At 53.0% G+C, this 27,190-nt stretch overlaps 1 protein-coding gene across 6 annotated transcripts in view; it reads right to left on the reverse strand.

Annotated features, from left to right (window-relative positions):
• Positions 1 to 2,083: 2,083 nt before the first annotated feature.
• PTPN5 (protein tyrosine phosphatase non-receptor type 5) overlaps positions 2,084 to 27,190 on the reverse strand; it is a 58,671-nt gene continuing 33,564 nt past the window's right edge. For 3 of the 6 annotated variants that reach the window (XM_055416022.2, XM_088832210.1, XM_055416024.2), the window contains 12 exons: positions 16,147 to 16,340; positions 15,471 to 15,578; positions 15,161 to 15,238; positions 14,429 to 14,670; positions 13,096 to 13,285; positions 10,274 to 10,358; positions 7,368 to 7,447; positions 7,046 to 7,183; positions 6,399 to 6,509; positions 3,930 to 4,090; positions 3,734 to 3,847; positions 2,084 to 3,252 (listed from right to left, as the gene is read on the reverse strand). In XM_055416022.2, the coding sequence (XP_055271997.2) occupies positions 3,159 to 3,252; positions 3,734 to 3,847; positions 3,930 to 4,090; positions 6,399 to 6,509; positions 7,046 to 7,183; positions 7,368 to 7,447; positions 10,274 to 10,358; positions 13,096 to 13,285; positions 14,429 to 14,670; positions 15,161 to 15,238; positions 15,471 to 15,578; positions 16,147 to 16,340 (1,595 nt within the window). In that variant the 3' untranslated portion in view covers positions 2,084 to 3,158. Of the gene's footprint in view, positions 3,253 to 3,733; positions 3,848 to 3,929; positions 4,091 to 6,398; positions 6,510 to 7,045; positions 7,184 to 7,367; positions 7,448 to 10,273; positions 10,359 to 13,095; positions 13,286 to 14,428; positions 14,671 to 15,160; positions 15,239 to 15,470; positions 15,579 to 16,146; positions 16,341 to 16,495; positions 16,631 to 27,190 lie in introns of all 6 variants that reach the window. The other 3 variants (XM_055416023.2, XM_055416025.2, XM_088832211.1) reach the window with 2 other exon arrangements.

Here is a 27,190-nt window from a genome sequence, read left to right on the forward strand (position 1 = left end):
TTTCCCGTTCTTGTTAACACCTACACAGTATTCCATCAAATAGATGTACATACCATCTTTTATTTAACCAGAGTGGCAGTTTTAATATTTACTTTTATTTATTTATCTGGCTGCACGGGGTCTCAGTTGCAGCACATGGCATCTTTGATTTTTGTCGTGGCACGTGGGAACCTTTAGGTACTACATAGCGTTTGTTGCTCAGTCATGTCCAGCTCTTTGCGACCCCATGGACTACAGCCCATCAGGCTCCTCTGTCCCTGGGATTCTCCACAAGAATACTGGAATGGGTTGCCATTTCCTTTGCCACAGAGTGGCAGTTTTTAAACCCCAATTTTTTGTATATGAGAAACTGACATCTGAGAAATAACCTGTCCAAGGTCAGGTTATTGTCCAGACTAGAATCCTGGCCCCTTGACTCCCAGTCCAGTGCCCCTCCAGAGGACCCCAAAGCCTTCTTCCAAGCCAGAAGGTTTGGGGCTAAACTTTGCCCCCTCATCCGATGACATCTCTCTACCTGCTCCCTCTGGGTTTGGAGACATCTCCTCAGCCCCAGCTCCTGCTGTCCCACTCTGGGCTCAGAAAGCAGACTCTGCCCCTTTCTTCAGGAAAGAGGAAGGCCTTACCTTTGTGTCACCAGTCCCTTCTAACCCTCAAAGGCTGTGTCCACCCACGGCTTTGGAGACTCAGCTGGTGCCTGGGCTGTAGACTGACCAGTCTCCTCTTTCTTTTGTCCCAGCAATGTGATCACCAGGAATCACTGGTTCCTTAAATGTCTGGCCCCCTGGGGATGATCCCTTACTCAGGCTCCACAGCTGCCCCAGCCAGCTGGCACACTGCTTTGGGGGGTAGCTGGGGCCAGGGCTGGAGGAAGTGCAGGGGTTTGGGCAGGCAGGTGGCCAAGCGTGGTGGTCCCGGGGTACTTTTTCTGTTCCTTTGTGGAGAGGTCTGGGTTCTCACTGCTGTTGGGTAGGACCTCTCTGAGCTGAGGGGCTCAGGGTAGTGTTGTGTCCAATAGGGCTTGGGGAACAAAGGAACAGGTCTGTGTTTTCCAGGGACCAGGAGTGGGTGACTGGGGGAGAGTCCAGGGAGCACTGTTCATGCCGTGCTCTGCACTTGGTGCCTACACAACCTGAGTGGCCTCACAGGGCCACCCCCAGGAGAGAAGGGGAAATGTTAGCTCTTCCTCCCCATCCCACTCTTGCTGCTCAACCCCGGATCTGGGCGGAGGGACAGGATGGCCCGTCCCGTTGTTGGAGAGTAGTTGGAGAGCAGATGCCCTTCTCTGAGACCTCTGTCTAAGCCACTCCCCTGTTCTTTCCTCATTGTCTGCAGTAAATCTGCAGCCCAGACCCTTGACCAGCCTACTCAAGGCTCTGCGACCTTGTAAGGACCTGTTTGTTGGTCAACAGTCCTGCCCTGGACTCCTTCTTGCCCCGGGGTGACCCATACCTGTCAGCAAGGGCAGGACAGCTACATTTGCTGCATCCCTGGGGGCTGGGGTAAGAATAGAGTGGGAGTGTCTGGAAGGCACAGGATCTTGGTCTAGGGGCAGATTCTCCAGGTTCCTTGGGCGGGACTACTCTCAGCCCAGGCCTTACAAGGCAAATTACAAGCTGCAGCTGGGCTGCAGCTGCTGTTGGTACCTGCAAGGCAAATAAGTGGGCTGGCCAACAGGGAGGGGCCTGTGTAGTCTGAAGGTCCCCCTACTCTGACTTTGGCATCTCTGGCCCCTCTGTCGAAGCTGGTGGCCTGCCAGCCACTTTTCCTTCTATGAAAGCCTCTGACATCCTTCCCTATAGCTCCGCAGGACCTCTGGCTCCTGGCTGGGTGTGAGGGTGCAGGTTTGTGAGAAGTCTGCTCAGCGGACTTTGGAATTTCAAATCTGGATTCATGCCATCTCCCAACCTCCACAAGGGGGCACTAGGGATCTCAAGGGCCAGGGTGTGTGCGGGGCGGGGGGTGGGGGGTGTGTGTGCGCGCGGGCTCACATCTGTACTAGTAGGAGGGGCAAGAAGACGGGGGTATAGGGAGGCAGGGAGTAGAGGGGAGAGGCAATCACACAGACCCACGAGGCTAGGTTTGCTCAAAATGCTCCATTTATTGCTCTATTCAATGACCATGAGCAAATTATAAAAAGACACCAAATGTCTGTCTGCCGTGGAATAAATATTTAAAGTCACCAATAAAAACACGTGGCTCCAAGATAACACATGTTGCCAAAGAGTCATGCACGCCCTGCTGACGGGCTCTCAACACACACATGAACACGGGACACACTCAGAGCTACACGTGGCGAGACTTCTGGGAGGGGTTTCCCACAGCGATACAGAAAAATGCTTCACACGGATCTGGGGCCGAGTTCCTACCCTACCCTCAGAGCTCCCCGTCTCCCACCATGGCCCAGGTCCCCTGGGTTCATTCTCCCCTATGTGTCCCCTTTCTCACCATTGCCCCACAGGCTAGTCACTGCCTGCTGAGGGAGTCTGATACCTGAGGGTCCCCCTGGATGCGATCCTCCTCCCCCACCCCCATCCAGAGACCTCTCCCCAGCTGTGATCTTTTTGCCAACCCCTCAGGACTTTCCTGTGCCTGACTTCCAGGGTCTTCAGTCCCTTCCTTTCCATCCTGGTTCCAGGAACTAGGGGCAAAGTGCAACCTGTCTGCTGGGAGAAGCGGGGCTGGGGGCCTGAGGCAGGCACCTGTGCCAGGGCCACTGGGGGGCTGGAGCTCACGACCCCTCTCCTGGGCTGAGGAGACACAGTGTTCGGTACAGACAGCAGAGATGATGGACGGACAGAACACGCTGCGGCGGGACACGTGGAGTTGCAGCAGGGAAACGTTTTGGATCAAGTAGCAGTGAAACCATCGTTAAAAACTGAGGCCCCAGGTCACGCGGTTGGGGTCAGGCCCTGGGGCCCCAGGCCTGGCATGGCAGCCCCTCCCCCACCCTCCCCACTCCCCAGTATGTACAGTAGGAAGAGCTATGTTTGGGGGGCAGGGGTCCGGCCGAGGCAGCTGGGGAGGGGGAGCAAACTGAAGAGAAGGAAGCAGGAGGGACGGGGAGCAGGCCGGGACCTAAGGCAGGGCCCTGGGTGTGGCTGCGAGGAGGGCCCCGACTCAGGCTGGGAAGTACCAGAGGACCTCGGGGAGCCGTGTGGTCACTCCGGGGACTGGCGGGACAGCTGCTTCTCGTAGAGGCTCATGACGTGGTGCACGAACTGGTACTGCTCGCACGTCTGGATCATACCGCCCCTACCCGGCAGATGAAGGGACCGGGTCACGCAAGAACGGCTGCGGAGCCGCCCCCAGACCCACAGAGTGCCATTCCTCTGGGAGGCACATCAGGACCTCTGTGCAGCTTAGAATGGTCAGCCCTGGCCAGCCAGCCACGTCCACCTGCCCTTCCTGTCCCTCCTGGCTCTGGCATAGACAGCGGGGACAGAGATGGCATGACCCTCCACTCTCAGCCTCTGCCCCTGTGTCCACCAGCTCTGTTCTTCTCTCCTCTGCATCCCAGCTACCAACTGCCTGGATCCTGCTTCTCCACCCATCTGTCCACAGGTCGGTCCCCGTGGGGTGTCCCCTATGCACAATAGGTTTCCTATGTTTTTCTACATTTGCTTCTTTTTGTCCCCTTTCTCTACAAGGATGGAGTTTAAAAAAATTAATGCACATTTCTCTGTTGCCCTCTCCCCGGCCCCCCAGCTCCCCACGGGCCCCACCCTCAGCTGACCTGTCCTGACGGAGCTGGCATGTGGTCTTCAGGATGTCCACCACACCCTCCTGCCGCAGCTGCTGGCAGCAGATGCTGGTGGCGATGAAGCAGCCGGTCCTCCCAATCCCTGCGCTGAGGGCCCAGGGCACGAGGGTGAGGGGCGGGGCCGCCCAGGAGCCCCACCCCGCCCCAGTGGGTGTCTGGGAGGACCCACCTGCAGTGCACCACGATGGGGGCGCAGCGGGGCCCCTCCTGCTGGGCCGCCTCCTCCACCTCCCGCACCAGGTGCAGGAGTGGGGGTGCGCGGTCTGGGGTCTTCTGATCGGGCCAGGAAGTGAACCAGTAATGCTTCAGGCCTCGCTCTTCGGCCCCGCTCTGTCCAGGAGACAGAGGCCCACCCCAGATACACGTAAACTCTCTGAGCCCAGAAACAAGCCCAGAGATGGAGATGGGACGGGAGAAGGAAACACAGGAGAGAGGCCACAGGGAGTGGGGCCTCGGACCTCTGCCATCTACACTGTACAGCCCAGTGGCACCAGTCAGAGACTCGAAGCCAGCTGGGTAGCGGGGACTGGTGAGCAGCGTCAGCACTGGTCTTTACATGGGTTTTGCCCAAGTGACTCCAGTATCTTCCAAGAGAGGAGAGGAGCCCCTTCTCCATTTCACTCCTGTCTCCTGGTTGCCCCTTCACAGTCAGACCAGTCACCCCCACAACAGCCCTGGGACCCTTCCTCTTGCCTCAGTATACTTTCCTGCCCACCACCACCCCTGGCCCCCCGCAACCAGTGTCCCAGTGCTATCCTCTCCACCAACACCACCTTCACTTTGTTCTTTACCGTCTCTTGACAGTGGTCCAAATGGTCTGTCTACAGCCCATGCTGTTCTACTGCTCAGTTCAGTTCAGTCGCTCAGTCGTGTCCGAGTCTCTGCGACCCCATGAATCACAGTATGCCAGGCCTCCCTGTCCATCACCAACTCCCAGAGTTCACTCAAACTCATGTCCATCGAGTCGGTGGTGCCATCCAGCCATCTCATTCTCTGTCATCCCCATCTCCTCCCACCCCCAATCCCTCCTAGCATCAGACTCTTTTCCAGTGAGTCAACTCGTCGCATGAGGTGGCCAAAGTATTGGAGTTTCTCAGAGCGCTTTGATAGCTCTTGTTGCTCTAAAACTAAAACCCACCCTCCCCACTCTTCAGTCCCGGCAGATAAGACACATCGTACAGACTCCACCTCTCCAGGCCCAAGTCCTCCTCCTGCGAACTTGTACTTGACGCTTCTGTACTCCAAATGGTTTGTAGATCAAACCTATGTTTCCCCCATTTCCTGTACATTTATACACAGAGCTGTTCTATCTTCTGTGCCCTTACTTTTAGTTTCCCTTTGTCTGGAATGCTCTCTCCACATGTCTGCTCCCCAGCCAACTCTTATCCTTTGGAACCCCATTCAGCACCACCACTTCCAGGAAGCCCTCCCTGAGCACCCTAGCTGACAACATGTCCTTCTTCTGTGCTTTTACTTATTACTAGGTCAGGACTTACCATTTTATAGGTGCTCCTTGAGGAGAGAGTCCAGGCTTTGGACAGCTCTGTGTTTTCCCAGTACCCAACCCAGAACCAGGCTCAGGGCAGGTGCTTGTAAAAGTTATGGACAAAAGTAAATGCCCAGTGGTCCCAGTTCTTGCCTGACCAGTCCCACAGCACTGAGAAGATGTGGCAGCCCCAGCCTCTCTTTCAGGGGAAAAAGGGAGCTGCTCCATGGGCTACCTGGCTGTTACAGCTACCACAGCCTCTGTCCTCCACCTCTGAAATGCCCTCAAGCAAGCCTATAGCCTGGGAATGATTACTGGGCACTGCCCTCGAGGGGCTGACTTCTCCTTGACACGCCGTCTTTCACCTTCTCCAGTGGGAGGGGGCAGCTCAGAGGAACAAGTCTCATGCCCTTGACACCCTATTCGGACCCTGTGGCTGCCAGCATCAGTGGGCCTCCCTGACTGTTTCTGAATAGGATGTCAGCTTCCTGGCACCTAGGTCACCTCTTGCAGACTTTGGGATAATTACGGTGGTGCCACTTTTCCCAAACAGGGGTCGTAAGATTTCTCAAAAGCAGAATGCACTGATTTTCTTGACGCCAAAAGAACAATCTCCTCTATTATGCTGAGCCTGGAAGAAGCGCAATCTTCAGGGCGGGAGGATACCTCCCCACACTCTTCTGGGCTGTTCTGTACTGCTCATAATTTTTATGTCCTCTTCTCTTTTTCCTGTAACCACAACCTCCCTGTGCTACCCAAACGCAGCAAAAAGCGCCTGTCGTCTAGTGGACAGATTCGGTACTACAGGTTGGAAGCCCAGCATCCCAGGTGAAGGGATGTTTCCAGGCGGAGTACGGAAGCTGCTGAAGCCCCCTCTTCCAGACAGTTCTGGCCTTGGGTACATTTGAAGCAGAGCTGGAAGACATTATGAATGACAGTGTGGATGGACAGACACCAGTGATATGAAATGCACTGAGAATTTGGTGCTGCCTCTGATCTGCAAGATCACTCACCGCTTTCCCCTCATCCCTGCTCATCAGTAAAGCCTGGAGTGACACATGCCTTCATTTCAGCTATTTTGGCCTCTGGGACCCTGTTGGCTGCGGAGCGGCCCCTCCTCCCAGCCCAGCCCAGCCCTGCCCCAGGCCTCACCCTGAGGGCAATGAGTCGGAGCCGGTAATCCTCAGTGTGGATGACTTTCCGCACGGTGATCTCCACGCCATCGTGCACCACCTGCTCCTCCGGCCAGTACTCGGTGCACTTCTGCAGGGGTCCAGATCAGGCTGAGATACTCCCAGAGCCCCAGCCACGCCCTCCCCCGTGCCTGTCCCGGGCCAGCGTGGAGACAGATAATAGGGCAAGAGGTTTGCAGCTAGAGAGCTCAAATCTCAGCTTCGTAACTTGTTAAGTTACTTCTCTTTTCTGAGTCTCAGTTTCCTCATCTGGGAAATGGAAGTAATACTCAGTTTGAAGGACCTTCATGGGACTTCAATTCAATGGGCTGTGATGAGTATGGAAGCAGCCAGCATCAGCCCTGGCAGGCTGGGCAGCAGTGGAGCAGCGTGTTTAAGATCCTGAGTCCTGGAGGTGGAGAGACCAGCTCCAGGCCCTGCCTCTGACCATTTGTGTGGCTCTGAGTAACTGACTTAACCTCTCTGAGCCTCACATTTCTTTCCCTGACAAGGCAGCAAGGTGAACATACCAACCTCCCAAGATTCCTGAAAGGGTTAACAAGGAAGCAAGATGCTTGGTGCAGGGCACCAAGCAGCAGACACCTGGTGAGGTCCAGCGGGGCCTACCTCATTCATCTCCTCGATGTTGGTGATCATGACGATGATGGGTGTGTGCTCCTGCCACACCATGCGCCAGAAGTCGCCGACCGTGCTGACGATGGGTCCCTGAGTGGCGATGTACACCTTCTCTTCCCCACCATAGCCCTATGACCAGCCAAGTCCAGGCCATCAGGGTCACTTGTTGTGCTCCCAGGGCCCATTCCCCCCACTTAGCCTCTTCCCTGGGGGCTGGAAGGAACCGGACGGACTGAGGGACAAGCCTAGTGGATGGACCCCATTGACTCGGGCCTCCCTTTTAGGGAGACGCTGTTGGGATGGGGTTACATACCCGAATGTAGTTGGCGTTGATGTAGGAACTCAGAGGGTCGTCAGGGTCTGGTGAGGTCAGACACACTCTGCTGTGAGGGTCTGAGGTAGTGGAGACAGGTGAGGCTGGGATTTGAATGTGCAATCCCTCCTGTGTGGGCCCACCTTCTCTGGTCCATGTCAGGGCACCTACATTTCTTTTGGGACCAGAAGTTCTTTCTTCCCTTGCCAGAAGCAAAACACTGACCCATCCCTGTGGCCCAGTCAGGAAGGTGAGGACCCAGGCTGAAGAGAATGGTACAGGGAGGCCTTGGCTCTCTCCCTCTGTAGGCTCCAGGCCACCCTTGCCTGCATCCCTTAAGCTGCCTAGTCCTCTCCGTGCTTCATGTTCTGGGGAGGAGACAGCTCAGACAGTAAGAAATCCCCTAGGGGATACATCCTAGACAGCAGGGCCAGCAAGAGTTTGAGTATACACTGTCCTCAACCTGCTGTGTAAGCTTGTAAAGCACATGGCCTTTTTAAGCCTCAGTTTTCCAATCTGTAATATGGGGGTAAAGATGCCTAGTTCCTCCGATTTTTGGGAAGACAAATGAGAAAACAGATGGAAAGTGCTATGTCAACTGTAAAGCACTTTATAGCTAAGATTTGGGTAGGATGCCAGGGGAGAGTATCACAATGAAAGGAGTAAAGCCTTCTGAGCCTGAGATGAGACAACACACAAGTCCATAAGGCTTCACCCCCACCCCAGTCTAGTCACCTGTCAAATCCCAGAGCGGCAGATTCTCGCTATGTCGTGCTCTGCCTCCTAGAGTAGAATTTATTCTGTTCCGCTAGAGCCTCCCTGTATTGATTTAGTCTGTTCTAGAAACTCACAGGGACTGGGACTGAGCCAGGAGGTAGTGGGGGGGCGGCTGGGGCCTGGGTTCTGGGGCTCTGTCTAGCTTTGTCACCAGCTCACGTTTCCTCCCTTCTCTGGCCCCCAGGGTCTTTCCTGTGGAAGAAGGGTTGGACTAAAGGCCCTGCCAGTGAGCCCTGTGCAGGGCCCTCAAAGGCTGCACAGAAGCGGTCAGGAGTCTACACCGCCCACCGGCGAGCCTGGGTTCAAGGCCTGGTGGTGTCAGTGCAGGCCATTTACTGAGTGCCCCGTGCCTTCTCCATAAACTGGGAACATTCCTTCCGTCACAACCTCACTCCTGTTAGAGTGTTCAAGAATGGCCGTTAATAATGAGTCCTCAGACCCATAACTGAGGCCAGCACACAGTCACTACAGACCAAGTTGGTGCTGTCACTGATATCATTGCAAGTATCAATTAAACCAACTTATAAACTAACAGGCCAAAAGGAGGATCCCAAACCTGGAATATGAAATGGAAAGGGACACCCACAAAACTCCCCCCTCCAGCCCTTCCATGCCCTGGCCCAAGTGCCTGAGGTTTGGGCAGGTGATTTGTGGAGGGGAGGGTGGGGGTGAGGCAGCCCTCGCGGTGAGGGGCGTGGAGGAGAGTCAGGTATGAGGAAGAGTGAGGGTGAACGGAAGGCGGTTCTGTGTGACCAGGGGAGAGGAACGGGCAGCCCTGCATGGGCCCCCTCCCTCCCCTCATGGTACCCAGATTAGGATCCAGAAGTAGCCTCTGAATGAATGAGAAAGCAAGCCTCGGGGTGTCCTTGATCCGAGAGGGGCCTCTACCACCCACCCCAGCCCAGTCTCTGAGGGCACAGGGTCAATTCTTGCTTGCTACAGAGAAGATTCTCTGTTGGGCTCGGGGGCTGCAGGCGTAGGGTATGGCTGGAGGCTGGATTCCTTTCAGGAATCCAGTGGGGACCAGATGGAGTGATGGCCTGGCTCTCATACTCCCCCAGTGGCTATTCTGAGTGGCCGGCAAAGCCCGAGACCGTGGGGTACCCGAAGTCTTCTCTCCAGGTAGGGCTGGGTGGGTGGAGGGGGGAGCAAGAGGAGGGAAGAGGTAAGCAGCCCCGAATCCTGGCCTTAAATGGTGCTTTGTTTAACTGGAACTACCTAGACACTGCGTAACCATAGCAACCACAAGTCGATACTTTAAAAGTTAAAAATAAGTCATGACATCTTACATGTTGTTGGAGATACTGATGGCAAAACTGCTTTTTTAAAGCCTCCTTACTTCATAGACTGAGTGGAGTAGGTTTGTGGGGATTTGCTTTCAATAAGTCACCCCCCCGCCCCAAGCTAGCCCGAGGGCCTTGGGCCAAAACTTGGCAGCGGTGACAGGCAGACAGGGGCCTGATGAAAGTTACCTGAAAATGACATCCCAGGCTAAAAGAGGACTATCAGGTTACCTGGTCTAACCACCCCTAAAGGGGGGAAATCCCTATCAAACCTTCCAGGAGGACCACTCATGCATTCTAGCTTGAATACCCTAGCCAATGGGGAGCTTCCTACCTGACAGGCAGCTCACTCCCTTGTGGGGTGGCTCTGCCTGTTAGAGGATTCATAATCTAGCTGAACTGAACTCCAGGTAGACAAAAGAGCTCAATTTTGAGGTTACAGAGGCCTAGTTTCAAACTTGGTTCTGTACGTCTTAGCTGTGTGATAGTAGATGAGCCACTTAACCTCTCTGAGCCTTAATGTCCTCTCTTTAAAACCTGTCCACTCTGAAGAGACCAGGGATGTGACCACAATTTTCAGCTACCATGCCCTGTCTAAGAGCTGCTGTTATTGTTCCTTTTTTTCTCGGGGTTCCCACAGAGTCCAGCACAATGCTTGTCCAGGGCAAAGATCTGGAGAGTCCCGTATGAAGGAACCAAGAGCCCTCTGCCCTCTAAAGGGGTGTTTCCCTTTGCCGGGCACCCCCACCTTCCATCCCTTTGCCTGGTGACCCTGGAGGCCCATGCTGGAGTTAAAGTCTCCCTCAGGGTTTAAGGGCACCCAGGAGAGGGGCAGCGAGTACTCACTGGGAAGGATGGTTTTATATCGGTTCTTCCGCACCAGACCAGGGATGTCATATTCTTTCGGATCCACAAAATTCATGGGGATTTCCTGTAGGAGGAAGACACAGGGTTCAGAGCAGCTGTGGGCTGGCTTAATGCATGCATTCATTCAACAAACATCGACTATTAAATGAGTGAGCGCACAGGAAAAGCATCTGGAACAGTCCTGGCGCATGCTGAGAGCATAATCAATGTTATCACCACCACTGTTTATGGAGGGCCAGCCTGGCACATAGTCAGCACTCAGTGAACGTTTGATGAACGGAGAAGTGACCCAGCCAATCATTGCCTTCTTCTGCACCCTGCACTGCAGCCATGTTGAGTGACTTTGCTGACTTGTGTTCCTGCCCCAGGTGGGTACCTGCCTCAGGACCGCAGGTCGTGCTGCTTTCTCGGTAGTAACATCCATCCCATCCTCATCTCATGTCTTCCTGTGCACCATAAATGCCACCTCCTCCAGGAAGCCTTCCCTGATTCTCCAGCAGGGACGCAGCCTCGTTCTGGGCCTCCCAGCGTTGTATTTGCACCTCTCAATCACTCTGCGTGTCAAAAGCGCCAAGTCTGAACTTTTCTGCCTGGAATGTGAGGTCTTCTCGGAGCTGGCCTTTCCTTACCACCACCACTGCTGCCGCTGCCGCTAAGTCGATTCAGTCGTGTCTGACTCTGTGCAACCCCATAGACGGCAGCCCACCAGGCTTTCCCGTCCCTGGGATTCTCCAGGCAAGAACACTGGAGTGGGTTGCCATTTCCTTCTCCATCCTTACCACCAGCTGCTCTCAAAAGCCCCACCCTCCAGTTGTGCCCATCTCGTCCCTGTGGCTAATTTGTCAGTGTCTGGCTAGCCTCCACGTCTGAGTTCGCGGCACTCCACTTGCGGGGAGCACTGGTCGCCTCCCTCTTCATCAACCCTAATCCTTCTCAGCCTTTAAGGTTCACTGCTACCCCTCCGCCCAGGTCCTTTGGGATGACTCCTCAGGGGCTGTCCTCTCTTCGCGCCCCTTCCCTCTGTCTACACACGTTAGCACCCTTGTCATCTCTCACTGTCACGGATCAGTGTTCACTGTGGACACACTAAGAATGCACTTTGTACAATGAGGATCACGATACTCACTTTCTAGGGTGGTTGTGAGGATCAGAAGAATAGAAAGCAGGTGCAGAAGTGCCCATGGGGTGGGTATGCGAGCACCCTCACTTCCTTCCTCTCTGGGTGAAACTGACAATGAACTACGAAACTGGAGATGACAAGCACATGCCACACACCCTCGAGGATGGCACTGAGGCTGGGGAGCCAAGGAAGGCATCTTAGGGGCCTCTGGGGTGAGGGATGGTGACTGCAAAGGCATGGGGGTGGGGGCGAGGGCCGAGTTTGAAGTGCACAGCCCTGCGGGGATGGGGCCCTGAGTCTGGAAACGGCGGCTGGGGCTGGCTCAACGCAGGTAAGGCAGGCTGGGCCACACGCTGGAGACTTTGGAGCCACAGGTCAGAGGTGATGGAGGGCTGCCCAGAGAGGAGAGCCATCTGGTTCTGCGAGGGAGCAGGTGGCCTGGGGCAAGGGGAGCTGCGAGGGAGGCATGCAGGTTCCCCATCCCTCAGGCTTCTCCCAGGAGCGACTCTCTCCAAATGCTCCTGGCTTTTGCCCAATCCTGCCCACAAGGTGGGTGAGTTACCGGATGAGGTGCTTGATTGAGAAACTTGGCTTTGGGGCACTAGCCCCTTCCTTCCTCCTCCTCCTCCCCAGACCCTCCTGCTAAGAATTACAGGGCACCCCCATGGGGTGAGGCTGGCAATGTGCCTGCACTGCCTGGGGTGGTGGGAAAGTTGCTTCATTCTGGCAGTTGGTATTAGGAAGCTCACTACTGCTACATACATAATTCTTGTGTTAAACCTAGCCTTGGGACTTCGCTGCTGGTCCAGTGATAAAGAATCTGCCTTCCAATGCAGGGAACATGGGTTCGATTGCAGCTCAGGGAACTAAGATCCTACATGCCTCCGGGCAACTAAGCCTGCATGCCACAACTAGAGAAAGAAGCCTGTAGTCTGCAGCAAAGACTCAGAGCAGTCAAAATGGAAAAACAAAAAACAAACAAGAACAAAAACTATCTAGCCTTTATCAGCAAAAAGGTGGTTTTGTGATCTTCTCTATCTCAGCTCTTAACTGGTTAAGTGCTTGGACAGGAAAAACAGGGGGTCATTTATAAGCCCCTCAAAGTCCAACAGGAGGCAGTTGGAGGCTGCTATTAAGAGCCTGGAGGGGGAGGTAATCAGGACCACCCTAAGCTGGAGCCACAGAACTGAGAGATTTCAAAGGAGGATGAACATTGTTTGGTGATGCCAGGCAAAAGGATAGTGGGAAAACGGGAAAGTCAGAACAGAAGGCTTTCGGGAATTGTCTGGTGGGCCAGTGGTTAGGACTCAGCACTTTCACTGCTGGGCCCCAGGTTTAATCCCTGGTGCCACGTAGTGTAGCACCCCACATCTCCAAATAAAGAAGAGAAGGCTTTCTAAGGCTTTCGGAGGACAGTCCTAGGTGATGGTGACTTCAGAATGCCTCAAACACCAATCACCTGATGGGCACTTTGCACACATTCTGCATCTTTCCAATCCTTGCAACACCCCTGTTATCTTTATCCCCATTTTCTGGATGAGAAACTGAGGCCCAGAGAGGAAGCAGCTTGCCCAAGACAGTAGGAGCAGTGGAATGAAATGATGTTCATCAGATGCTGAGTTTGGGGAACCCTGTTCCATAGCCTGGCTCGGGGGACCAACGCTGGCTCAGGGGGACTCACAAAGAATTCTGCCTGCAGCAGGAAGGGGTCCAGGGCCTTCTCGTGAAGCTCTTCAGCCTGGAGCACGCGGGAGGCACTGAGCAGGTACTCTCGGGCTGACTCCTCGCGGGGGGACATGAGATAGCCGAAGCCCTCCTCGTTGCAGCCCGGCGTGCACATGTCCAGGGTCAGGGAGACATTGGAGCCCCTCCTGGAAGGACCAGGAAGGGGGGGCGGTGAGTATCAGGAGCAGGGAGGGCCATTAGCTGCGGGCCTTGGAGGAGGAGGATGAGGGAGCGGGAGATGGGGTAGGAACCCGATGGTTCCCAGGGAGAAGAGTGGGCGCGACGTCACCCCAACACAGACAGCGTGAGGCTCAGCCTCAAGGCTTAAGCCTGCCACCTGCTCCTGCCTCACGCAGCAGAGTAGCTAACTGAGTGTGGGCTTGGGCCCCAGTCCCAAAGTTGCCATGTGAGGCCCCTCAATACAGTCCTTCCCCGCACTCTCCTGTGCTCCTGCCAGAGGCAGCTCCCAGAGCCAGGGGAAGCTCACCGAGAGGGCACATGCCTGGGGCAGAGAAGCAGGGCTCCACCCTCGGTACCCCAGCCCCCAGGGCCACAGCCTCCAAGGACATCTCATCCAGGAGAAGCTCGGGAAAGACGGGATCCCAGGGGTAGCACAGCGGAGCAAGGATGAGTGGACCGAGCAGACCCTGGCTGTGTTCAGAGTCTAGTGGTCCATTACCCTCATTACCTAGAAAGGGAAACTGAAAGCCACAGAGGGGATAAGAATTGCCCAAGCACATACAGTAAGGGGGTGGCAGAGCTGAAACAAAAACCTAGGTTTTCTGACTCCTCCTCTAGTGCTCTTTCCATGACATCATGCGGACAACACACCCTGGTGGGATCTAGCTAACCCAGCCAGGCTCTGCAAAGAGGGCTCTGACACCTCCCAACATGTGCATTGTGGAACTCTACGAGACACTATGAAAGCAGGGTTCTGTGGTCAGATGACTTTGAGGAAGGCTACACACAACCCCTTGTCAATCTACAATGACTACAAGCATGTTAAAGGCTCCCAACAAGTCCTACAGTAAAGAAACCTATCCGGGCAAGAGTTGCATGTGTGAGTGTGCACGTGTGTACACCTGTGCAGGCCTGCATGTCTGAGCGCAGTAACAACGCTTCCTAGTGTTCACTTTGGGGCATTCAGATCTATATGAATCAGACCTGAAGAGCACGTCTGCACTGATGGGGCTATGAGCTCAGCTCTGCCCTGGGCCCTGGCAGTCAGAGTCAGGCATCTGCCCTTTCGACAGGGAGCTAAAAACTCCATGCGCCTCTGCCGCACCCACCTCTCCTGCAGACCCATGGCTTTGACAGTCAGGGAGGTGGGGTCGGCCTCCAGCTTGATGTCCATCACGCAGTCAAACACAGGGGTCTCGGGGACGGGGTCCAGATCCAGGAAGTCATCCTCGACCTTCTCCTCCATCCACTCTGAGTAGGTGAAGGAAGGCTGACGGCTTACCGACTGGCGCCTGTCCTCGGGGGGCAGCGGGCTGGGTGGTTCTGGGGGAGTCCTCAGGAGGAGCCACACCTAGTTGGGGGCATAACTGGCATCATGGACCATGCTGGCAGCAGCCCCCGGATGACGGCGTGCCCAGGGGCTTGAGCTCCCTGCCCCTCCATGTGTCTGGAGCAGGCTTGTTCTCCTGGGAACTGTCTGCAGAGCACCACTGCTCACCTGGATGGGAGGGTACCCCCAACCATGTCCTCCCGGCTCCCTCCTTCCCCAACCCTCAGGTTCTTATGCTTTGAAGCTTTCTTAGTGGGGTGGGGTGTTCCTACTCCAGTTTTCACACTGCCTCAGCTCCTTTCCCCAGCCAAGAACACTGCAAACCAATTTTGGGAAAGAAGGTGCCTCTCCCCACCCCCACCCCAGCCTGGGCACATGGGTGGGAGAAGACAGGTGCATCTCCTCAGCCCCACCCACAGAGTCTAGTCCGTAGGTCAAAGGGGACAAGGTAGGGACTGGGTCTTGGGGTCATGGGAGGGGAGCAACGAGGTCAGGTCAGGAGGAGCCTTACCAGGGTGGTGACGAGGATCACACACGGAGAGATCAGCAGCAGACTGGGGACGTCCCACGTCTCAGTGCCCAGCCAGGCCTGGGGAACATCAGACAAACAGCTCAGGGTGAGGAGGGTGGGGGGTGGGGGTGCCTTCTCATCTATTTCAGCACCGGTAAGGTTGAGGCTCTGAGCACTCTGTACCTGGTTCTGGGGAGGGGACAGGAAGAAGCATTTCAGGGTCATCGTCTGAAGCCCCAGGCAGGGGCTGGTGGGACTGGAGGCCCCCAAGCGCTCCCTCCTACCCTGGGGCTCCCTGGAGCTTACTCACCGAGGGTCCCAGCCGCTCCAGGAACGTGAGCGCGGAGGAGACGATGTCTGTGGTGTTCTGCGTCCAGATGGGGCCAAAGCCGCTGAGCCAGAGCATCCCACAGGCGAGCTGGGGTGGCCGGTGCCAGCGCACTGAGTTCGGAGTCTGGCCTCCTTGCCCCCATATCTCCCCGTCCCCCCACCCTCAAGAGTTCACCTGGAGCCTCAACCTACTGCCTATCTCCCACCCCCACCCCACCCCCCGACCCCCCACCACGGTCCGGACTGTGCAACAGAGGCAAGGGCCTAGGACTTTGCCTGGAGAAAAATCTGACTTAAGGGAGCCTTGGCAGAGGGGAGCCCGCCACCCCACCAGGTATACACATCACAGGGAGAGTCTCCTAGCCGTGCCTTCAGAGACAGGAAGTCCTCAGAAGGACGCCTGCAGGGCCATGGGGGGCTGGGGGCCGGGCCTGCATTCCTGCTTCTGAGCTCAGAGCATGAGGGGCTCAGCCCTCAAGGCTGTGGCTTGGAACTCCAGGCTTCTCCTCACACCAGCCGGAGGGCCGCAGTCACGAGGGACACTGGGAAGGCCCCTCACTCCTCTGTGTCCCCAGGCGGCCATCTTGGGGAGGAAGTGGAGGCCGTCCTTCAACCCGCCCTCCCTCCAGGCCCGGCGAGGCCTGTGATGTCCTTACCAGGAACTGGGAGGCAGCCAACAGGCACAGGCTGCTTCTGGCAGTGAGGGAGTGGCTCCCGGCGCCTCGAGGTGGCGGCTTCTGAGCTGGCTCTGAGGGCGGTGAAGCAGGTGGGGGCGGTGCCATCTCTCTCTGTGAGGCCGCGGGCCCCTCGGCCTGGTCCAGCGCCTCCATCCCTACCGGCTGGGGGACACCTGCAGAAGGTGACAACGTGGCCGGTGACCCGGGCCCTGCCGACCCCGCGGGCCGCTCCTTCTGGGGTTGCCGTGGCTTCCTCTCAATCCAAGATCAGTCAGCCTGGCTCCACTTCCAGCAGTCACCCTCGATTAGCAAAGCAATATTCACCTACCTTCGTCAGAAGGAGCTAAGTGTGGGTGGACAAATTATTTCTCTTTTATTTCTCCAGTAACAGAGTTAAAATGGCAGGAGGTTTTTCAGGGCGTTAACATCGTGGTGTTTACGCAGCTTCATTCTGTTCCCATTTCTTAAGGAAACAAAAAACAACCACCTCAAACTCAATTAAAAGAGAGAGAGATGGAAAAAAAAAAAAGGCACGGCCTAACCAGGCCGCGACCCTGAACAGCTCACCCACGCCTGCCCTCCAGGTTTTTGTCTCTCATGCTCTGTACCCGGACTTGACAAGGTCACAGCCGCATGCCCCTGCCCCACCTTGAGACACCACACTGAGGGGAGTGGGGGTGGTCAGGTGGCAGTGGAGCAAAACCTTGGGGTAGCAGAACTGATGTCAAATGTCTGGGATCCAGTTCTGCGTCTGTCCCCGGTTGTGTGACCTTGGAAGAGTTGCCCCCTCCTCTCTGGACCTCAGTTTCCACACCTCAAAACCTGGGGCAAAGTTCCTCCCTTGGCTTTCCAACTGTGTTTCAAAAAGTCCTGGCATTTTTCTCGGGAACCCCAGCTATGATCAGGTGCTCTGAGTCCCCATACCCAAGCCTCAGCCATGGAAGCTGTTCGATGGCATTCCACATACTGGGTAGCCTCTAAGATCATTTCAACACAAGGTGCCACCACTAAACAAGTCTGAACAGCACTGGGCTAGAGCTGAGGCCCCAGTGGAGTGGGGGATTCCAGCAGCACCACCTTACTGAACTCCCCATCCAAACTGACACTATCCAATCTACTGCCAAGAAGAGAGGGACCATGGGACTTCCCTGGCAGTGGTCCAGTGGTTAAGACTGGTTCCAGTGCAGGGAGTGTGGGTTCAATCCCTGGTCGTGGAACTAAGAGCCCACGTGCCATGTGGTGGTTTGGCCAAAAAAAAGAAAGAGAGAGAGAGGGACCAACAAAACAGATGTGTATGGCTTGACAGTGAGAGGTTGGGGCAGTTCACATATTATGTATATGGGACAATGGACTCCTTTTCTGGATGGGGGACTTGGAATAGTCATAGCCAAGACACCATGTCTGCATGCTCGATTGCTTATGTGACAAATATTTACTGAGCCTCTCCCACTGCCTGGATCAACAGTGTGGAGCAGAGAGCTGGGTCCTGGAGACACCTGTACTTCTATGCCAGTATTTTCCTCTCTCCCCAGGCCTGACCCTGTATGGCTCCCCACCTGCTGTGGTCCAGCCACACTTCTTGGCAGTTCTCAGGTGAGCCCACACCCTGTGTTCTGTGTATCTTGTCCCCTCTGCCAGGAACATTCCTCCAACATCCTGCTCCCCTCACCTGCCTCCAAAACACTCTGCAAAGTTAACTCCTACTCATCCTGTAGAACTCCATCATTTGTCTCCTAAAGCAGGTCCTCCCCGTCATACACACCTGGCAACCCCCATCTCTCCTTCATACGGCCAGCAGAAATAATACACTTGGAGCATAGCCCTGCTCTGAGTGCTTTGCGCATGTTAATCTATTCACTCTTCATGGTACCCTATGAAGTTGGCACTCCTGTTATCCTCATTTTACAGAAGAGGAAGATGAGGTTCAGAGAGGCTAATAAGTGGTGGGTTTGAACTAAGCCACCTAGACAGGGATTTGATTTAGGTCATACCTAAATGGTCCAGTGGGTTTCCCTACTTTCTTCAATTTAAGTCTGAATTTGGCAATAAGGAGTTCATGATCTGAGCCACAGTCAGCTCCTGGTCTTGTTTTTGCTGACTGTACAGAGCTTCTCCATCTTTGGCTGCAAAGAATATAATCAATTTGATTACGGTATTGACCATCTGGTGATGTCCATGCGTAGAATCATCTCTTGTGTTGTTGGAAGAGGGTGTTTGCTATGACCAGTGCATTCTCTTGGCAAAACTCTGTTGGCCTTTGCCCTGTTTCATTTTGCACTCCAAGGGAACTCTTGACTTCTTACTTTTGCATTCCAGTCCCCTATGATGAAAACGACATCCTGAAGTGACTTAGCAGCAGCAGCAGCAGTTCTAGAAGGTCTTGTAGGTCTTCACAGAAATGCTCAAACTTTAGCTTCTTCCGTGTTACTGGTTGGGGCATAGAGTAGGATTGCTGTGATATTGAATGTTTTGCCTTAGAAACGAACAGAGATCATTCTGTCATTTTTGAGATTGCATTTCAGACTCTTTTGTTGACTATGAGTTTCCATTTCTTCTAAGGGATTCTTGGCCACAGTGGTAGATATAATGGTCATCTGAATTAAATTTGCCCATTCTGGTCCATTTTAGTTCACTGATTCCTAAAATGTTGATGTTCACTCTTGCCATCTCCTGTTTGACCACTTCTAATTTTCCTTGATTCATGGACCTAACATTCCAGGTTCCTATGCAATACTGTTTTTTACAGCATCACATTTTACTTCCATCACCAGTCATATCCACAATTGGGTGATGCTTTTGCTTTGGTTCTGTCTCTTCATTCTTTCTGGAGTTATTTCTCCACTCTTCTCCAGTAGCATATTAGGCACCTACAAACCTGGGGAGTTCATCATCATATATTTTTGCCTTTCCATACTGTTTATGAGGTTCTCAAGGCAAGAATACTGAAATGGTTTGCCATTCCCTTCTCCAGTGCAATAATACATAATGGTTTTTATGTGTTCAAATTTATAATGTTAGTATAGTACCTAGCATAGAACATAATAGGTTTCTAATAACTATTGATTGATTGTAGTTAAGAAGAATTAGCTACAGTATGTGAACTGTGAAATTCCAGATGTTCAATCTGGATTTAGAAAAGACAGAGGAACAAGAGATTAAATTGTCAACATCTGTTGGACCATCAAAAAAGCAAGAGAATTCTAGAAAAACATCTACTTCTGCTTTATTGATTACTCCAAAGTCTTCGACTGTGTAGATCACAACAAACTGTGGAAAATTCTCCAAAAGATGGGAATACCAGATCTTCCCTTACCTGCCTCCTGAGAAATCTGTATGCAGGTCAAGAAGTAACAGTTAGACCCAGGGAACAACAGACTGGTTCCAAATTGGGAAAGGAGTATGTCAAGGCTGTATATTGTCACCCTGCTTATTTGACTTATATGCAGAGTACATCATGTGAAATGCCAGGCTGGATGAAGCACAAGCTGGAACCAAGATTGCAGGAAGAAATAACAATAACCTCATATACACAGATGATACCACCCTTATGGCAGAAATCAAAGCACTAAAGAGCCTCTTGATGAAAGTGAAAGAGGAGAGTGAAAAAGCTGGCTTAAAACTCAATAGTCAAAAAACTAAGATCATGGCAACTGGTTCCATCACTTCATGTCAAATACATGGGGGAAACAATGGAAACAGTGAGATAATTTATTTTGGGGGGCTCCAAAATCACTGCAGATGGTGACAGCAGCCATGAAATTAAAAGATGCTTGCTCCTTGGAAGAAAAACTATGCCCAATCTAGACAGCATATTAAAAAGCAAAGATGTTACTTTGCCAACAAAGGCCCGTCTTGTAAAGGTTATGGTTTCTCCAGAAGTCATGTACGGATGTGAGAGCTGGACTATAAAAAAAGCTGAATGCTGAAGAATTGATGCTTTGAACTGTGGTGTTGGAGAAGACTCTTGAGAGTCTCTTGGACTGCAAGAAGATCCAACCAGTCAATCCTAAAGGAAATCAGCCCTGAATATTCATTGGAAGGACTGATGCTGAAGCTGAAACTCCAATACTTTGGGCACCTGATGCAAAGAACTGACTCATTGGAAAAGACCCTGATACTGGGAAAGATTGAAGGTGGGAGGAGAAGGAGACGACAGAGGATGAGATGGTTGGCTGGCATCACCGACTCGATGGACATGAATTTGAGAAAGCTCCAGGAGTTGGTGATGGGAGGCCTGGCGGGCTGCAGTCCATGAGATTGCAAAGAGTCGGACACAACTGAGCGACTGAACTGAACCTGGACAGGCCCTTGAACTACATTACACTCCCTACAGTGTGTCCAAATTATTTGTTGAATGTTATCTTTCCCAGTCTTCTGTAAGTTCCACGATGGGAAGAGAAGTTTTGGTCATCATGATTGTCCACAGCATACAGCATCAGTCCTAGCGTGTAGGTCTATAATAAATATTTCCATGGTGAGTGAACGAGGATGGACAAGTGATAGACAAGGATGATGATACATTTGAAAAGTTGTGATGGGAACTTCCCTGGTGGTTCAATGGTTGAGAGTCTGCCTTGCAATGCAGGGGATGTGGGTTCAATCCCTGGTACAGGAACTAAGAGCCCACATGCCTTGAAGCTCACATGCTGCAACTAGCAAGTCTGTACACCACAACTGGAGAGCCAATGCACCACAACTAGAACCCGACACAACCAAATAAATGAATAAATAAATAAATTTAAAGAAAAGAAAAACTGTGATGACAACAGTAGATCCTATAGATGAAACATCCAACTTGGCACCTGGCATCCATGTTGGCACTAAGTGTTCAAGACACATCAGATAATAATGACCAAACGTAACTCCTGTCTTCAAAGGCTCAAGTCAGCTGGGTCAAACAGACCAGTGGATCTGTATTTACCATACAGCGCATTAAGTGAAAAAGCTAAGTGCTGGTGGAGCCTAGGGGCCTCTGCCTTTGCCCTGGGAGGCAACTGTTACTAACCACGTGAGCAGACACCTCAGATCCTCGCCAGCAAGGTGACAAAGGAAAAGCCGCTGTTTAAGAGATGGATCACACAGAAGTCGAAAGTTTCCACGACTGATAAGCAGAAGGTCAGTTACTCAAGCCACAAGTTTTCCACCCACGCCTTCAAAAACAGTGGTTGAAACTGATTGTAAATACGGATGGGTGGGACACGTACAGCTCAGAGGCTACCGGGCTTGACTTGTGACACACACACTGGACCCTGGGCAATCCGTTCTCCTTCCTGGGTCTCAGTTCCCTTAATTGTAAGAAGAGGGAGAGCTCAGAGCTTCTCAGATGTTTCTCCCATCTTTAGAGTGGAGGGGACATGGGTCTTTGGGGGAAAAACTGCAAGTCACACGATCTGGCCTTTGCTGCTTTGTTTTAAAATTCATGGGCCTTCTTTATTCTATTCTGTGGCATATCTGCACTTGTTTTGATCTTACTGTTTTTCCCCCTCCCAAAGCTTGGAATCAAATTTATGCTTCAGGAAAATGTTCTACATTTATCCTGTGGCTTTGCCCTCAGGGGTACATGCACCCCAGTCTGAGAAGCCTGGAACCTGCCTGCAATAAAACATCATCATGCTGCCATTAAAAATGACTCTGTAGATGAATATTTAATAACAGGGGAAGAAATTTCAATGGTGTGGAGTAAGAAAGGCAAAGAGGCAAAGTTACAAAACAGCCTTCTCTGCTTGGCCTCAAAAATGAAGAAAGTATAAACAGGCATATAAAAAGGTGGAGAATCCCCGATGAATGAAGAGAGGTTGGGGACTTCCCTCGTGGTTCAATGGTGGAGAATCTGCCTTCCAATGCAGGGGACGAGGCTTCGATCCCTGGTTGGGGAACTAAGATCTCATATGCTTCGGGGAAACTAAGCCCGTGTGCCACAACTGGAGAAGTTCATGCAATGAAGACCTATTGCCGGTAAAATTAAGCAACAACAAGAAAAAGCTGATGGACTAACTCAAGTGGTGCTCAGAGAGCAAGAAGCACAGTGGACGCTGGGCACACAGTAAGCGCTCAATGAACCTCATACACGGTGCATGGGAAGAACAGAAGTAGGGCAGTAACCATAGATTTTGGAGGATGGTGAGAATACAGTGATATTTTTCATTGTTACTTATTCTAAATTATATACATATATATTTATCAATATTTGTAATGAGGAAAAATATTGTAAAAAGCAGGGTACGGTTCAGAGTTCAGATATTACAAGGCCTGGTTAGTATTCCTGGGTCCAGGGCCCTGACGCTCACCTGTCTCATCTAAATGCAAGTGGGGGTGCTGGAGAGATGGAGAGGAAGTGCAAGGCTCTGTGAGACCCAGCCAACAGGAGCGCAGCCACTCGGAACACTGGCCCCCTGACATGCTCCATCATCACTTTTGCATATGAAAGATGGCAGGTTAACTGCCTGGTACCTTATAGGGGTGGAAGAAAAGCTGTAGGTTTGAAGGGTCCTGTATGTACTTTTCAGAGACAAGGGTGGAGGCTGGTCTTTTTTTTTTTCTTTTTTTAACTCACAGAGTACCTGGCAGTCCTGGAGTCCAGGTGAATCCAACTGAGCACTGTACCTTTCAGGGCCAGGCTTATCTAAAACCTTTCCTGGACAGAAATCGAACATATCTTCACTCAGGAAGATGTCTACACACACACACAGACACACACACACAGACACACACACACACACACACACACTCAGTTCTGTATATAGTTCTGGAAGGGATCCATGGACCTCAGGTTAAGAACCTCAGATCTCAGGGGTGGGGAGTGAAGGTTTGTGATCAGGTGGCAGAAGTGGGGAGGTAGAGACCTGGGCTGATTTTAGTCTTTGCTCATTCATGTGTGAGTTCAACACACGTTGAGCACCAATCACATGCTGTGCCAAGCACCGGACTAGGTTTTGTGGATACATACAGAGCAGTGAACGGGCTTCCCTGGTGGCTCAGATGGTAAAGAATCCGCCTGCAATGTGTGAGACCTGGGTTTGATCCCTGTGTTGGGAAGATCCCCTGGAGGAGGGTTTGGCCACCCACCCCAGTATTCTTGCCTGGAGAATCCCCATGGAGAGAGGTGCCTGGCAGGCTACAGTCCATGGGGTTGCAAAGAGTCAGACACGACTGAGCAGGTAAGCACAGCACATACAGCAGTGAACAACACAGTGCCTGCCCACATGAACCGCTGAGGTCTTGGGCCACTTTGTTCTTTGGGTTCTGCTCCTAGAGATCAGATGGGCCCTTCTCACTGTGTCCATCCTTCCTCACTGTCCTGCTCTGGAATGAGCTCGCCAGCTCTCTGGGCAGGCCCCATGCAGCTCCTGGAGCGCCTGTGTGCACGCAGCTCCTTTCGCTTCTCTCGGCAGCCCCCTGTGAGGTAGGCATTAGCATCATGGACCCCGTTCTGCCGTTGAGAGGCGGGTGCTTGTGTCAAGGACTGGCTCTCCCTAGTTCACAGCGAGGCAGCTCCTCTGTCACGCACGGGCCCTGACTCAGAGGCAGCTTGCTGGCAGCGACAGAACACCCGGCTCCTCACCAGCTTGCCTCCTGCATGGGGTGAAGCGGATTTTTCAGGCATGGAAATCGGGCTGAGTGAGCTGAAGTGGCTTGCCCAAGTACAGGCAGACCCAAGAGGCAAACCCTGGCCTTCCTGATACCCAGTGATCTTTCTGCTTTCCCAAACTGCTTCTCAGGAAAGGGCCACTATGGCAAAGGCGGGGAGACGGTGAGAGACTGGGAGAGAAGGAAGTCCCTGTGTCCGGGGGATCCTTGAACCCTAACCAGCAGCAAGGGGGTGGTGGTGCGGCTTTTGTGCCTGATCCTGGCTGATGGCTCCTCAAAGCCTGCACCATATGAAAGGGAGGCACACGGGAAGGCAGGGGCTCTGCACCCTGGGCCAAAGCTCCAGGGGCTCTGGGTAGAGCACGCAGGCAAAGGGCCTTGAGAGTTTACTTGGCAAGTGGAAATACTGCGACCCCTCTCCTGTCACCTGGCACCCAAGTCCCACCACCAAACTCTGCAGCCAGGGTGTGCCCTGGGGCTGGCAACACCCGAGCCCAAGAACCCACGGCTGTTCCTGCTGGTGACTCATCCTTGGAGCTGCCAGCTGCCATTCACCAGGACTGGAGCCGGAGGCTGGCTCAGCCTGTTCCTGTTGACATGAGGGAGCTTCTGACCCATTCAGCTTTTCTTCCCTTCCCAAACATGGCCAGGAGGGAGCTCCCCACAATGCCCACACAGTCACAGGGCTGCTGACCAGCAGAACACCACGCTTAGCCCTGCCAGGGCTTCTAGAACCACTGATGGGCAGAGTCTGACTGGCCCTGAGGGGCACCTGGTCTAGTCTGCTGCTTTCTTAAATGGGGAAACTGAGGCTGAGAGGGAAGTGGCTTGCTGTAGGTCAGCAGCCAGCTGCAGGCAGAGCCAGAACCACTGAGGGCTAATGCCTACCGAGTGCTCACCACATGTGGGCACTGCTCTGAGTGCTTCATGTATGTTAACCCATTTAATCTTCAACAGTCCTAGGAGGTACTGCTCTCATTCCCATTTTACAGATGAGGAAACTGAGGCACATGGGCGCTAAGTCACTTGGCCGAGGTCAGCTAATAATGGACAGAAGCTAAGACCAGAAACCAGGCAGCTTGCAGCCAGCGCCCACACCACGAACCAACCCACCAGATGAGACTAGCTCTGGTGATCTCTTCTCCTTACCAGGGCATTCTTAAGAACGCATGCTGGACCCTCCATGCGTTTGCAAGTATGGCCTCATCCCTATGGGAAATGCTGCTTGGCGCCACAGCCCATCACTGTGTCTGAAACCCCACCCTAGGACGTGGACACTTGTTTACAGGATTGCTGCTCCTACCTCACTGTGGGGAGAAAGGGAGTAGAGGCTAGAGGGGCAGGAGGCTGAGTGCTGTTTGCAGACCCCCGAGGAGGCTGTGCTAGGGGAAGGGGGCCTGTTAAGAGATGAGAACAGGACCAACGTGTGGCTGCTCTGGGGAAGTAGATTTCCAAGTACCTCAGAGACACTATGGGTTCAGTTCCAGGCCACTGCAATAAAGCAAACAGCGCAATAAAGCAAGTCACACTAATTATTTGGTTTCCCAATGCATACAAAGTTAGGTTTATACTCTGTTAAAGTCTATTAAGTGTGCAGTAGCATTATATATATAAAAAAACCACAAAAACAACGTACAACTTTAAAAAATAATGCCACTGTAAAAATGGCACTGACAGACTTGCTTGATGCAGGGTTGCCACAAACCTTTAATTAGTGAAAAATGCAGAGTCTGTGAAGCAAAGTACAGTAAAGGGCAGTACCTGTAACAAGAACCAGCTCTCGGACCTGGCCCCACCCAGTCAGGACTGCAGCCCCTGCAGTCTCTAAAAGAGGCTTGTTTCTGGACAGGAAGCTCGTTTTGTGGGGACATCCAACAAAAGCTCTGAAATCAACCAGACTTGTTTGAAGCCCGATGGTGCCCCTGACAACCTGTGTGGCCCTGGGGAAGCAACTCAATCTCTCCTCTGACAACAGATCTACTAAGTCTTGCTAACTGGGGTCTGAGGATACCATCAGGTAAAAAAAATGCCCAGTGCTTCGCCTGGTCCCTGGCACATGGTGAACACTCAGTAAACAGCAGCAGAATTTAGAGAGGAAGGGGAAGACGGCAGGGGAGCACGAGGGGCAGGCAGCAGGACTTTTCTTTCATCTGCCAGGTGAGCCCCTCAGGAGGACAGTGGGGGCCCTGCACCCTACGTGGGCAGGGGCTTTGAGGCTGCTGGCAGGCACCTGGGTCAGTGGATGGAGTGGGCATGGGCTGGAGGTGGCGGAAGTGGGCCAGCTTTGTCTGTCAGTTAATTAAATCTGAAATGCTAACAAGCTTCCAAAACAAAAGGCAACTCAAGTACTCTTTGGATGGCATATAATAAAATGGTTCTATCTGAAATTGCAAACAGCTTTGTTGCTGCAAACAAAGGCTCGGTTCTTTGCGCCTCTCTGGAGCGGAGGCCCAGAAGTACAAGGGTGAAAAGGGTCAATGAAACTCCGAGGGTGCAGTGCCTTCCTCCCTCGAGCCCATGGTGAGAACTAAAACAACAGATGGAGAGGCCCTGGGAGGTGGGTACCAGAGGTTCCCAGTGCCTGAGATGAAAGCACCAATATGGAGCCAGGGGGGACAGACTCGGGAAAGCCTCTTGCTCCATGCTCCCACTTCACAGATGAAGAAACTGAGGTTTAGAGAGTTAACAGGCAGAACCAGGATTGGTGTGCAAGTCTTTAACCCTCTGTTTCGGTTCTCACTCATTGAGCCTGCAAGGGATGTTTCATAGGGCCGTCTGTGGTTGTCTGTGGCCTCCCTCCCTGGAAGCAGGAGGCTGGGTCCTGACTTGGGGTTCCTTGGTGGGTTCTGGTAAGTGCCCTCAGAGGTCTTAGAAAGTCCAGGGGATAGGGGGTGAGCAAGGTCGACCCAAGATCCCGCCTCCCCCGTCCAGGGACTGATATGCTGACAAATCCCAGCCCAGCAGGGGCTGCTGCCTTCAGATAGCCCTCGGCAACCAGGGAGGCTCACAACAGTGGCCAAGTGTCGGGGGGCCTGGGTGGCAGTTCTGGCTCTGTTAACTAGTGGGCTGTGTGACCCTGGGCATCTCATGGCCTCTGTGGGCCTCAGAGGCCTACTGTAAATTCAGAGTGTGCCTAGAGGTCTCTAAGGGTCCTTCCAGCACTAAAGATTCTTTTAAAAAAAAAAGCAAACAAATCTGAGCCCTTGCTGTAGTTTTGTTCAATGGCTTCCCCTTTTTCTTGGGATAAGGACCCAGATCCCTGCCATGGCCATCAATAATGGCCCAGCATGCTCCTGTGTATCTCCCCAGCCTCCACCCACACCACTTCCTCCTGGTTTTCTGTGTTCCAGTTTCTTTCAGATTCTCTGCTGGAACCAATCTGGGAAGTAGAAAACTCTGGAAATGAGTGCTTCCGCTCAAAAAAAAAATCCTTACA

This window comes from Moschus berezovskii, chromosome 25 (genome assembly GCF_049115385.1).
Source record: "Moschus berezovskii isolate FMDL1 chromosome 25, NW_MosBer_1.0, whole genome shotgun sequence".
NCBI lineage: Eukaryota > Metazoa > Chordata > Mammalia > Artiodactyla > Moschidae > Moschus > Moschus berezovskii.